Source organism: Rhipicephalus microplus, chromosome 2 (genome assembly GCF_043290135.1).
Source record: "Rhipicephalus microplus isolate Deutch F79 chromosome 2, USDA_Rmic, whole genome shotgun sequence".
Taxonomy (NCBI): domain Eukaryota; kingdom Metazoa; phylum Arthropoda; class Arachnida; order Ixodida; family Ixodidae; genus Rhipicephalus; species Rhipicephalus microplus.
In genome coordinates, this window is record NC_134701.1 from 89856034 (window position 1) to 89868882 (window position 12849).

Here is a 12849-nt window from a genome sequence, read left to right on the forward strand (position 1 = left end):
CCATCATGTGGGTGACGTTCTTCATAGACGAGACCTCCGAGGAGATCATCTTTTCGAAGTACCAAGTTCAAGACGAAGCAGCGGTAGACCTACCTCGTGAGCTCAGCTCGGAAGAACTCGTAAACCTGGTTGTGGAAAAGGCAGCCGTAGACACTACTGAACTACGACGGAAAGGTGCTGTGAAAGTGAACTTGCGTGTGGCGACCTTCAACGACCTAGTTCTTGAACCAGCGCGTCGAAAACACTCAGGATCACGATCTCCGACGGAAGAGGTGAGCCTCGTTTTGAAAGCTTTTCAGCTGCAACAGGAACAGATGCTTCAACAAAACCAAATAATGACATCTCTTATAAGCTCTCTGAATGCTGAGAGACCGACACCTAATTTCGTAGAACCTGATGCTTTCGACGGTGTGTCTTCAAATCCAGAAAGTTGGCTTGATTTCTACGAATATGCCGCTGGAAAAAACAAGTGGCTCTCTGATGAGGCTAAAATCACCAACATGCGCGTTTACTTGAGAGGTGTTGCGCGAAAGTGGTATGAAACATGCATTCTGGAAGACAGTGACGACTCTTGGAGCCAGTGGAGGAAAAAGTTTTTGACTGCATTCCGAAGCAATCCAGTAGAAAGATGGAACACGGCGCTTAATTTCAAGTCTGAGCAAAGCTGCCTTGTCGAGTACTTCTTTGAGAAACGCCGTCTTTTAAAGCTGGCGGAGCCTTTGCTTCCATCTACGGCCGTAGTTGCCTTAATAATGCATGGATTGCACACTAACGTGTTGAAGCAAGTGCAAATACTGTCACCAAAGACTCTAGATGACCTCCTCGCGTGTCTTCAGAACATACCATCAGCTTCGGAAACAAGCATAACCGCCGAGTCAAGCAGCTGTTTCAGTCGGAGTAAATCGGACTGGTCAAGCCGCGCTCAGCGAGAACCGAGCCACCTCGCAACTCGCACAGATAACTTGCCCTGGCGTGTTCCAAGAGGTCGAGTGAATAATATCGACACTGAAGCTCAGGAGTATTCGACAGAAAAAAACTAATAAACGAGGGTGATCAGTCCCACCCGATGACTCCAAATGAGACTGTTTATTTAAGTTGCTCTAGCCTACTTCACATTCCCGTCAAAGTAGGAAACAAACATATGATGGCTCTGGTAGACAGCGGTGCTTCTGTGTCCATTATAAATGCCAAGCTGGTGGATGCAAATCGCTTGCATAGTGGAAGAATTCTACGAGTACAAGGCTATGATGGAAAAGTAACGTTGCATGATCAGTGGGCCTTGGTAAACATCGAGTTCCAGGGTCAGCAAATAGAGAGCGAAGTGTTGGTGATAGAGGGGGTAACGTACGACTTTTTGCTATCAAGACCAGATATAAAGAAACTAAAGATCAACGTGTACTGGGACGATGTGGTTCTAGTAGAAGGAGTAGCAAGGAACGAGACAAATCAGGGTAGACAAGATAATCTACGAGTTGTCAAGTGCGCGGAGGATATCGCAACGACCTACCCTGAACTTGTATGCATAGGAAGCTATCCTCAGGCGATGAAGTCCCACAAGGTTCCTTTCGAACTCGCTGACAAGACCGTCATCCGGAAAGCACCTTACAATATGTCAAGGGAGCGAAAGATGTGGCTCAAGAAAGAGTTGCAGGAGATGCTAGATGCTGATATCATACGACCTTCGGTATCACCCTTCGCTTCTCCCATAACGATCGCACCGAAAGAAGACGGAACCTTCAGATTATGCACCGACTACAGGGTTCTCAATCGTCAGACAGAACTCATACCATTTCCTATGCCGAAGATCGACACAATTATAGATGAGACCGGGGGTTGCCGACATTTTTCCCGCATCGATTTATGCAAAGGTTTCTGGCAGATCCCACTAACCGAAGAAACAAAAATGTACACCGCTTTTATCACGCCATTCGATCTCTACGAATACAACCGGCTCCCTTTCGGTTGGAAAAACTCGCCAGCGTGGTTCCAGAAGATCATGAACGACGTCCTAAAGCCATTCCTTGGTGTTTTTTGTAATGTGTACATAGACGACATTATAGTCTTCTCCAAAACAGAGGCTGAGCATCAGGACCATCTGTCTCAGGTGTTAAACGCCTTGAGCTTGGCACATCTCAAGGTTAATTTTAAGAAGAGTGTATTCTTTCAACGAAAAGTGGTGTTTCTTGGAAGAGTCTTCGATGGGAACACCAAAAGCACAAAACAAGAGTCCGTCGAGAAGATCTCCCAGTTGAAGAAACCATATGACGTCCATTCACTGCGTGTGTTTTTGGGATTGGCAGGACATTTCCGATCTTTCATAAAGGACTTTGCTGTCAAAACTAGATGCCTCACGCGCTTAACGCAGAAAGAAGTTCCCTTTGAATGGAGTGACGAATGTGAGAGAGTCTACCGTGACTTGGTGCACAGAATTTCTTCTGACCCCGTTCTGCGTATACCAGATTTCACTTTACCCTTTGAATTGAACACTGACGCCTCACATTATGGGACTGGTGCAGTGTTGTATCAAAAATGTATTGAAGCATCTGGCCGAGAAAAGCGACACGTAGTCGGTTACTACAGTTACACTTTCAAGCCGTCTGAAACAAACTACACTACTACGGAAAAAGAAGCACTGGCGGTTCTGAAGGCCGTTGACTACTTCCGCACGTACCTGGAAGGTACGAAGTTCACTTTGTTCACCGATCACCAGGCACTCACTCATCTCTTGAATATGACCCAAACTAAAGGGCGTATCGCCAGATGGGTGAATTACTTGCAGCAATTTGACTTTACCATCTCGCACCGACCAGGACCGCTTTTAACTGATGCAGATGCTCTATCAAGATTGATGGTACAAAACAACACAGAAAAATCTGAAGAAATCAATGAAGTGAAGCTGTGGGAAGGCTACCCAGGCAAAAATCTTTTCCAAGTGGAACCACTTGAAGTGGATTATTGAACCTGGATTTGAAGTGGAACCACTTGACAAGTGGAACCACTTCAAATGGTTCCACTTGTCAAGTGGTTCCACTTCAAATCCAGGTTCCACTTCAAGTGGTTCCACTTGGCAAGTGGTTCCACTTCAAATCCCGGTTAAATAATCCACTTCAAGCGGTCCCACTTGGCAAGTGGGACCACCTGTCTATATCTACTTGTCAAGTGGTCACAGGAACCGCTTGAGCACTTCAGTGAAAACTGTAAACAGATATTAGTTTTAATAATTTATTACTTTACATGAGTGGTATACTTCAAGCATTTAGTTTTCTTTCTTCTTGTTGCACCGGATGTCCTGTATTTTCTGCGACAAAATTGTCGACAAGTTATCCACTGTTTCTTTAACAGGAACACCCTTGCACGAGCCCCAATGTGTCACAGTGTCTGCAAAAAAAAAAAAAGACAGAAATTAAAACAGGCATGGGAGTCGCATAATTATTTACAGCACAAATCTACCACACCCTTACCAATAATCAAAGCAACCTTGTCTGGGCTCAGCTGTTTCCGCACTACCGCAGTAGGATTTTTGTAATCCTTGGGGGCTAGCTTCCCCCCATAGCTGCGTTCTGCCAATCCTTCACGGCCCCATATGGCTTGGGCCATGTCCTTTACCACAAGGGAAGGTTTCTTGTGGCCCAATATTTTCTCGGCTTGCTGGCTCCCGATGACTAGACCATTTTTCACATGATACTGCAAGTCAAAGCAAGCTGATTAGAAAAGAAATGAAGAGAGCACAGCGATCCACTTACCTTGCCACCACCAATTTCTGTGAATGGAACATCGGTGGCCTTTGAGTCAGCTGCCGATGAAAAATAATAAGTGAAGTTGAGAATTACATCAAAATGATAGCCTTGACACAATGATATTCAAAGCTTTTGAGCTTCTACCTGTGGGCAGTGGCTCTCCAGAAGGCTTGCATTGGCTCTGCAGGCTTCCTGTAGATGTGTCGACACATGATGCCAGCGACGTTGCTGTGGGAGCTGGGTGTGATTTCTCAGCTTGAACTTCTCTGCGCTCAGTCTCCGGAAAATCTGTACACAGTAGAGAAAAAGTAGAAGCAAAACAATTTACTGAGGCTGTTATCAAGATACAACTCTTTATTATCTAGTGAAAAGGCTGAAGGTTTAGCTTTTTGACCAGCAAGAAAGTTTCATAACATTAACATTCATGCAGGTGAGCATACTTCACCTGCAGGGGACTGCTGTGTCTGCTGTGCTTTCTTAGGAGGCGGGGCACTTTCGCTTGCCAGTGTTCCTCGAAGCTGCGAGGCACTTTTGCTAGTAAGTGTCTCTCGAGGCTGCCAGACATTTCCCCCTTGTAGCATTTCTACAACTGAAAAGATAAAAAAAAATTATAAAGATTTGCCAGTAATACTATGAATCAATATAAAAGCCTATAAAGTAAGGTGTTGCACTATCAGCTTCAAATTAAAAGTGAACAGTGGAAAGCATTAGAAATGATAGTCATCCAGTCAGCACCGTTGACAGATGCGCAATGCTCCAGTTTGGTAGCACTGTGCATTTCCATAGTGATGACAGGGCAGCACGCACTGTGCCACTGCTCATGCTTTGCACAGTTTGCATTTCATTCGATGCTGATAGTACATGCCACAACAATCTGAGAAAAGTGTGCATTTGGATAAATTAGTGTTAATGACCCATTCGACATAATCATTTCATCAGATGTACAGGGCTAGAAGAAAGCCAACAGTTGTCTTTGGCTAACCTCCCTGTCCTTCCTCCTTCAATCCTCCTCCTCCTCAACAGTTGTCTTAGCTTATCTTGTCTTTATTTTTACGCTGAAATAATTAGTTGTTGGGGTCTAACATCCCCAAACCACTATATGATTATGAGGACCGCCGTAGTGGAGGGCTCAGGTAATTTAGACCACCTGGGGTTCTTTAATGTGCACCTATCTAAGCAAACATGCTTCAATCATTTTCGCCTCCATGAAAAATGCGGCCCCCAAGGCTGAGATTCAATCCCGTGACCTGCGGGTGAGCGGCAGAGTGCCTTATCCACTAGACCACTGTGACAGGTTGCATTCTACACTGAACAAAACCATGACAATGCAGTTTGTCATAACTGAATTTAAATGGCTATACTCAAGGCGAGTTGTATCACTGTGTAGATTTAATTACAAACCGTTCATGTTTATGGGTGTGCGGTGTCAAAAAAAAAGTTATATAAATCAAAGTAAACAAAAGCTAGGAAGACACTGATTTGTTTGACAAATTATTCAGTTAATATTGCGTTAATTATCTGCTCCTGACATATATTTATACAGCAACATACATTATCTTGCACTTTGACATCAGCTAAACCTGTCCGGTAATGACCTTTTTGACGTCACATTTCACGATACTCTGTGGAAATTCAGGTAACACACACCACTGAAACCTTTTAGATTCTACCAAAGCCACATTTGACAAAGATATAGCAATCTAACAAACTGCGGTACACTTACTCATTGAAAGCTTGCAATCCATACTGTCCAATCTTTCATTCATGGCAGCAACTGTCTGTCTCAGTTCATTCCGCTCCCTCAGCGCTTTTTCGTAAGGCTCCTGCCAAGTATATTTCTTCAATTTTTTCTGGTTATGGCCGGTGATCTCGTGCCTTTTTGAAGATGACTGAGTACAACGAATAGTAAGGAGTTGAAAAAGATTGAATAAATTCGAGAAGTGTACATTTTAATGCTTACTTGAGACTCTCGGGCAGCTTTATTTTTTTCTAGCGCACTTGAGGCATGCTGACTCAGTATGCTCTCATAAGCAGCGCTTTTGGATGCTGCCTGACTTTGTTTGAGTTTTTTGTGTGCCTGCAGAAAGAAATGAAAACAAATAAGCAATGTTCGACTGAAACATGGCAAACGTTTAGAGCACTTAGTGTAGTACCTCTTTTGCAGTCAGTGTGCTGTTTGCTGCTGGCTGCTGTAAGTCGAGGTCGATAAGCTCTTCTTCATGCTCAATGTCTGAAGCATTTATTACAGGCCGCGGAAGACGCTTGTTGCTTCTTTGCTTATGCAACTCTTCTTCCGAGTCTGTTATGCACAAATATAAAGTCAAAATGCGTCAATATTAGATTGGAAAAGCTGCAGGCGATGATAACATGGGCACACACACATACACTCAAAGAAAGGTAAGAGTAAAGTGGGCTCCTTTTTGTCCCACAACAATAATTGTCGTCTTGCGTCATTCTTGTTGCATTATCGCCGCGCGCCCAGCACTCTACGGTCACGAACGGCGCGCGTTGTCAGCGTGACGTATATCGTTACTGGCAGGAAAGAGGGCAGTGCCGCGTTTTCAAGAAAGGCAGCGCAAGCAGGCCAGATGAAGATTATTTCTACTTCTTTAGTGTGTGCTTAACAGTTCTGCACCACTGAGAAAAGCAAATTTGTTCAGCATAGGTATTACATTTAACACAAAGGCAACAAGCTAGAGCATCGAAATTTCTGCATGGTATATATGTGTTGGTTAATACCGTGCGGCCGGCAAAAGCTGTTTAGCAAATATGATGACTCCCAACAGTAATCCCTCAAGCAGAGAAGCATAACAATTACGAATAGCATTATTTGTAGACCACACGACTATAAGCAAGTGGGAGCATATGCTCCTCGATTGCTCATGTGATATATCAAACAATGTGATATGTGCGATGCGTTTGGCATGACGCTACTTATGGTGTCAAACCGCAATAAATTGCTAGCTTCATTTACTTACCTGCCAGCAGCAGGATTCTACAGGTGTACGATCCTGTAATATCCGGGTCTTCGTCGATCCAGAGTGTGGTATACACTTTGGTTTTGTTAAAATCGTCCTTGTTTACCGGGTGGAAGCCCTTGATATTGTGGACGGGTACTACGTACTCTTTCTGATCAAAGCTATTTAAAAACCGCACTAATGCGTACATATTGCTCACACGTACGCCGTGTTATGGCTGTGCACCACGAGAAAAACGTGCCTGAGTCGTTAGCACTACACTGACTACACACAACGACAGTAACAACGGACGAAGGCATGCACGGTCACAGGGCACGGGCAGGTGTATAGTGTACTAGATTAGTACACTATAGGCAGGTGTACAGTGGTTCTATGCTTCGGCCATGGCTTGGCTAAAAACGAAGCCAATAACTCGGCCGCTGAATAAACGTTTTGTACGTCAAAACAACAGGCGTTGGTCAAAATATCAATTGCCATTATTTTACTCAAATAAACAAAACACATAAAACAGTATCTTGTAAGCATTTATAATAACTACTTTGATATTTGAAGAAGTCAGTAAGCCAGGATTGAATAACTCTGATGGTAAGCCAGTCTCAACTGTTTGTACAGTCAAGCCGCGCCAAGCCATGCCATGAAGCATGTGAATGTCAGACGTCTTTTGTCACATGTGCGTCGACGTCGTAAACAACGTTTGATTGCCTATTAACTGTCTTATTATTCGTTCTTCATTTGAACCTCTTTGGACCACTTTAGCGTGCCCATCAGAAGCAAGCTGTGACAGGCGTGATGAGCACGAGTAAAAATAACCGCAAGCGATATCTAGAACCCGATGCGTGGAATGATCGTTTGCCGAAATCTACGCATTATGAAGTAAGAAAGAATGCTACCGCGCGTTCAACACCGCCTGCTATGGACGTCGGTTCAGAACATGTGGTCACAAGTGCGTCTGAATCCTCGGACGATGATGAAGCATCCGTGTCAGTCGAGGACATTGGACGAGAAAACAACATCGTAGGAGAAGAGTCGGCTGGCGACTGCGACACCGACGATGAATTGTCAGATCAACTCTCAAATGCGACGGAGCCGTCTGATGCTCTGCCAAGCTCCAACTTCTTTCGGTTGGAGTTTGCGCGCCCGCTTGGCAACGCAAACACCTTGTCTGTAGGGGATGCCCTCGTGCTTGTAATGGACTTCGCAATTAAGCATGGTTTGTCGTGGACTGCCATTGAAGACCTGTTAAAATTATGTAATAATATTTTAGGAACGAATCTGCTTCCAAACAGCAAGTACCTGTTCAGAAAGTTCACTGCAACTTCACCACAAGATATGAAGTTCTACTTTTACTGCCCGTTTTGCAATCGGCTGCTGGCCAAGACAGGTGGTAGCTTAAGTGAACGCAATAGTCTGACTGGTATGTGCTGTGGAAAGGGCTACACCGGCCGGAAGTTGACAGCAGATGGCTCCTTTTTTGTTGGCTTGCCATTAAAAAAGCAAATTTCATCCGTGCTCGCTGATGATGGTTTGAGAGAAGACCTTTACAAATCATTAAATGAAAAAAAAGACACAGAAAATGCTAGTGTGTCAGATGTGACTGATGGTGCCTTCTATCTGACCCAGCGAAAAAAGCTTGGTTGCCAGAAAGATGACATCACATTAACTGTCAGTGCAGATGGAAGCCCTGTATTTAAATCAACTAACTACTCCATTTGGCCTGTACATCTGACTGTGAATGAGCTTCCACCACACAGACGGTGGAGCAACATCATTTGTGCGCTCTTGTGGTATGGTACCAAACATCCAGACATGACATTAGTTCTCGAGGCATTCGCCGAACAAATGAACGAACTCTCTACTGAAGGAATCTGCTGGAATGTGAATGGTCGACAAGTGCATTCAAAGGTATCCTGTGTCTCCTTAAAATATTGCACCTATTCAGTTTTGTTTTACTCACGCAGTTACATAGATGTAGTGCTAGGAATGCAAATGACAGCCTTCTCGAACTTTCTAGGTGTACTGCATAACTGCTGTTGCTGATGCACCAGCCCGGGCTTCCATGCAGAACGTCCTACAGTTCAATGGCTATTATGGCTGTTCCTGGTGCCTACATCCTGGAGAATTCATTGAAGGTATAATAATATCTACCTTTTTGCTGGTTATATGTGTTTATGAGTGTCACCTGTTATTTGTGTTCTGCCAAAGCTACATAAGTCTCGTCTTAACTTCTGCAGGATGTGTGAAGTACCCTGTTGGTTCAACTTTTGAAGACAGGACTGCAGCTAGCATGTTGACTGACATGCAAATGGCAGCGAAAATGAAGCGCTCTATCAAAGGGGTGAAGGGGCCATCACCTCTCCTCAACGTTCCTGGATTTGACATTGTCTGGAGCTTTCGCCCTGATTACATGCATGCTGTGTTGCTTGGAGTTGTACGCCAAGTCACAGAACTGTGGTTTTCAGACACAGGAAGGGCATGTTATATTGGGTCTCCTCGGACATTAAGGGAAGCAGATGAGCGTCTCCTAAGCCAGAGACCTCCAGTGTGCTTTAATAGAACACCGAGATCTCTTAAGCTTCGAAAGTATTGGAAGGCATCTGAGTGGGAGTCTTGGCTCCTCTTCTACAGCCTTCCATGTCTGAAAGGCATCCTGCCAGCTCAGTTTCTGGAGCACTTTGCTCTCCTGGTGTCTTCAGTGTATACCCTGTTAAAGAGTCATGTGACATCACAAGAAATTGACGACTGTACATTAGAAATAACAAAGTTTGTTGTCATGACCGAATGTAATTATGAGAAAGCACAGATGACTTCTAATATGCACACACTGCTGCATTTGCCAAAGAGTGTGCTACTGCATGGACCACTTTGGGCTATCTCATGCTTCGAATTCGAAAGCAACATGGGTAACCTAGTAAGACTTGTGTCTTCATCAAACGGTATCCCTTTTCAAATCTTGTCACGAATTCTTCTAATGAGCAATTTTAATCAGCTTCTATCTATGGCATCAGAAGAAGTTAAGGAACTTTGTTTGCACACAAAAAAAAAGTGCATGGGAGTAAAACTGCTTGGAAAACCACAGGTGCCTTCACATGACCTAATGGAATTCGTAAATGGCAAAATCACTGGTGTGCAAAGGATTGAAGAGCATAGTCGCATCTGTGTGAATGGATGCATCATGCATACTGATAATTACAATCCAGGGTCAAGAAAAAGAGACTCAACTGCAGGGAAATTAGGAGATGACTATGTGAAAATAGAGAATATATTCAATGTCTGTAAAGTCGATGGAAGCTCTGAGATTTTCATTGTCTCTCACAATTACCAAGTGAAGAGTTTTGAAGGAGTAAGCCACCTAAAAGTAGCACGCAAATGTGCTTCAAAAGCTATTCATTCAATTTCAAGGTCTCTTCGTCCATGCATATACCTTAATTTGAATGGGACAATGTTTTTTGCGGAGTTGTGCAATCGCTATGGATCATTTTAGTGAAACAGTGATGATTCTCATTCTATCTTATGTTCACTCCCAATCATCTAAATTTTATCCATGTTACTTTTGCTGCTTATTCTGTAGAGTCCACATTTTCTCACTGTTCACTGTTAGCTCACTGTTAGTCTTTCCTAAACCTCTTTTTTTAGCTGTTTCGATGCTGTGAACTTCTTTTACAGCTGTCTCTACGACATTCAAGTTGTAGTTCCTCACACATCTGTCTGACTTCCTTTTTATCGATCAACCTCGTCAGCTCAACCAGTGTTTTTTTTTTTTTTTCAGATCTTGAGTTGGTCATGTCACGTGCTTCTCTTTGCTTTTTCAATCATTTGTGGTTTTTGAGCTTTCAGTTCTTGCCTTAGTGCTTTACCTCCAACTTCAAGTGCTGCTTCAGAAACCATTATTGTTACAATTTTATTCATTCCCTCAATGTTGATATTTTCTTGTCTTAAAGCACTGTATTTCTATCGAAGCATTGTATTTTACCTAATCTCTATTTTTACTCTGACTTTATTAGGGTTGGCCGTTCTGGCAACTTGCTTAGCTGAAAGTGGTACATTTGCTTAAAGTGACAGTCTGAATTTCTGAGAAACCTCATTTTGGCAATTTTTTCAGAATGTGTAGCACAATGCTCTGTTAAATCCACTTTTCTTTCTTCACATTTACACTACAGCTACTTTTAATAACATCCCCTAACTTTCCTTGGCATGATTGTCTGTTAGATAATCAAATCCTTACATGTACATAAAAAGAAAACAAACCCTTACATGTAAAGTTATTTGCTCTTTTAGAGGGACCGACAACAGACTTTTTCAACCGAGTTTCTTCTGGCTCAACAGAAAGCTTATCTTTCATAGTGTTCGTAGCTGCAGTAATTAACCCCAAAAGCACGTATTTTATCAGAGGTATTTTTCAATCTGAAAGGCTCCGAACACAAATGTGCCTTTTCGTCCAGTAACACTGAAAATTGATAGCGATTCCAGTAGCCCTTCTAGCTATTTGTGCATGCTGTCCTTGTGCTTTCGCGGGAGTTTCTGCAACTATATTTAACCACATTTATTCTGAGCTTTACAACTATTTTTAAAAATAACAAGTCATTACATTGACACGATGTGGCTTTATACAGCTTCGCTGTGTTGTGCCACATTGCATGCACGCCTGCACCCAAGGTTTTTGAACCTGTGCCGTGGAGAACTTGTCCTTTGTCGTTACTCTCTCGACACACAAGCCAAGCCTAGTCACTGAAAATGTCATTGCGCATATGTGCAGCCGTGCCGAGTAGCAGTACACGTTATTTCCAAGACAAAATGTAGGTAGAAAAACCACGCTGCTCCAAAATCTTGGCGACCTGTAAGCTGAGTACACGGTTTCATGAGCATGCATAGAAGTTGCTCAAGACGTGCTAACGAGCATGGGATCATTACGTCACGCGAAAGCAGCACCACTTTAATGCGTACTACTAATGCAGGCCGGTATGGATATTTTTATGGATTAATATATTTTACTATAAAGAAGCCAACAATATTTCAATACTAACAAGAAAAATTTCTGACCGCATACACTAATCAACTTTCATGTGACAGGGCACATCGAATAATTTTAAGTTTTTGCTACCGGATGTGCTACAGGTCATTTTTTGCAATCTTTATTAACGAAATAAAGGCATAAATTCACTTCTCATGAGAAAAACAGGGTTGGTTTGAGTCACTATGAGGATCATTCTTTCCATTCGTGCAGTAACCTCATTTCATGTTCTGGGCAGTTGTTGGTCCCTATGAAGGTTGTCACTTATGTGTAGACATAAGTTCAACTGTTTATTATTTTGCTTAATGGAGTACTAGGCTTAAAGCCTCATAAGTACCAATTTCACATATATTTATGCTATTACTTGGGTAAATTGTGTATGTATTTATTTACGTCTGTCCCTTTTTACGTTTGTTCCTTTTCCTTAATTATTGAAGCATAACTGAACCAAATATTAAACTGCTTGGCACAAAGTGGAACCTGTTATGGTACAAACTAGTAGTACTGTCTTAATATTCACTTGAAAACTTGTGAGACATATCACTTATTAGAAGCTGTTTCATAGCAAGTGAAACTTGAATGCATGAAGAATCAATTCAGCACATTACACTATAAGTAGCAAGGAAGCAGGACTACTTGTGAGACAACTTTGAATGTTTGAATGTTTATTTTCATATTCTATGTACATATTCTATGTACAGATAACAAACACTTGTTGGACCTATAGCCAAAGGCTAGTGGAAGGTCCAAATAAAGAATACATATAAAGATTTCCTAGCAAAGCAGCGAGAAGAGAAAAGAAAAAACTGTGGTAATTTTCCAGTATACAAAATATTCAAGATTATTTGAAAATCCATAGTAAATCAATTCAACCAACAAGGAATATACATTACAGTACCAAAGAACAAAGTATACGGGCTACATACAGATGCAATGAGAAGATACAGTGCCATTGATCAAGAAACTATGTCGTACAAAAATCTATACATTTGAATCAGTAAGCAATAAGATGACTATAGGTGACCTGTAAAATACGTACCCTATGAGAACATAGAGATATGGCCATATGTTACCTAATAATACACACTATCGCGTGTCAGTAATTGCATAGAAAGAGCAGTAACCA

General features: G+C 42.4%; 2 protein-coding genes and 1 long non-coding RNA gene across 4 annotated transcripts in view; 1 reads left to right on the plus strand and 2 right to left on the minus strand.

The window, feature by feature from the left end:
- Positions 1-12849, minus strand: part of LOC142796311 (uncharacterized) — a 161603-nt gene that overhangs the window by 11198 nt on the left and 137556 nt on the right. The window lies entirely within an intron of this gene.
- On the minus strand, positions 3209-7080 carry LOC142796308 (uncharacterized). Its single transcript, XM_075886621.1, has 9 exons — positions 6716-7080; positions 5891-6036; positions 5698-5814; positions 5461-5626; positions 4183-4326; positions 3882-4025; positions 3744-3793; positions 3462-3684; positions 3209-3378 (listed from the first exon to the last, which is right to left on the minus strand). Exons 1-9 carry the CDS (start codon positions 6903-6905, stop codon positions 3257-3259), a joined length of 1302 nt encoding a protein of 433 aa, XP_075742736.1. The 5' UTR covers positions 6906-7080; the 3' UTR covers positions 3209-3256.
- On the plus strand, positions 7137-12218 carry LOC142796307 (uncharacterized). Of its 2 annotated transcripts, XM_075886619.1 has the most exons (3): positions 7146-8617; positions 8727-8844; positions 8947-12218. In XM_075886619.1, exons 1-3 carry the CDS (start codon positions 7505-7507, stop codon positions 10194-10196), a joined length of 2481 nt encoding a protein of 826 aa, XP_075742734.1. In that variant the 5' UTR covers positions 7146-7504; the 3' UTR covers positions 10197-12218. The 2 variants fall into 2 exon arrangements, with proteins under 2 accessions (XP_075742735.1, XP_075742734.1); XM_075886620.1 differs by having other exon boundaries at positions 7137-8844; positions 8947-9286.

Coding starts and splice junctions, on each gene's coding strand:
- LOC142796308 (XM_075886621.1), bottom strand. CDS start 6,905: ATGTACGCATTAGTGCGGTTTTTAAATAGCTTTGATCAGAAAGAGTAC. Junction 6,037..6,715: donor TAGAATCCTGCTGCTGGCAG/GTAAGTAAATGA, acceptor TGTGCATAACAG/ACTCGGAAGAAGAGTTGCAT. Junction 3,685..3,743: donor CAGAAATTGGTGGTGGCAAG/GTAAGTGGATCG, acceptor TTTGACTTGCAG/TATCATGTGAAAAATGGTCT.
- LOC142796307 (XM_075886619.1), top strand. CDS start 7,505: ATGAGCACGAGTAAAAATAACCGCAAGCGATATCTAGAACCCGATGCG. Junction 8,618..8,726: donor GTCGACAAGTGCATTCAAAG/GTATCCTGTGTC, acceptor CGAACTTTCTAG/GTGTACTGCATAACTGCTGT. Junction 8,845..8,946: donor TCCTGGAGAATTCATTGAAG/GTATAATAATAT, acceptor TAACTTCTGCAG/GATGTGTGAAGTACCCTGTT.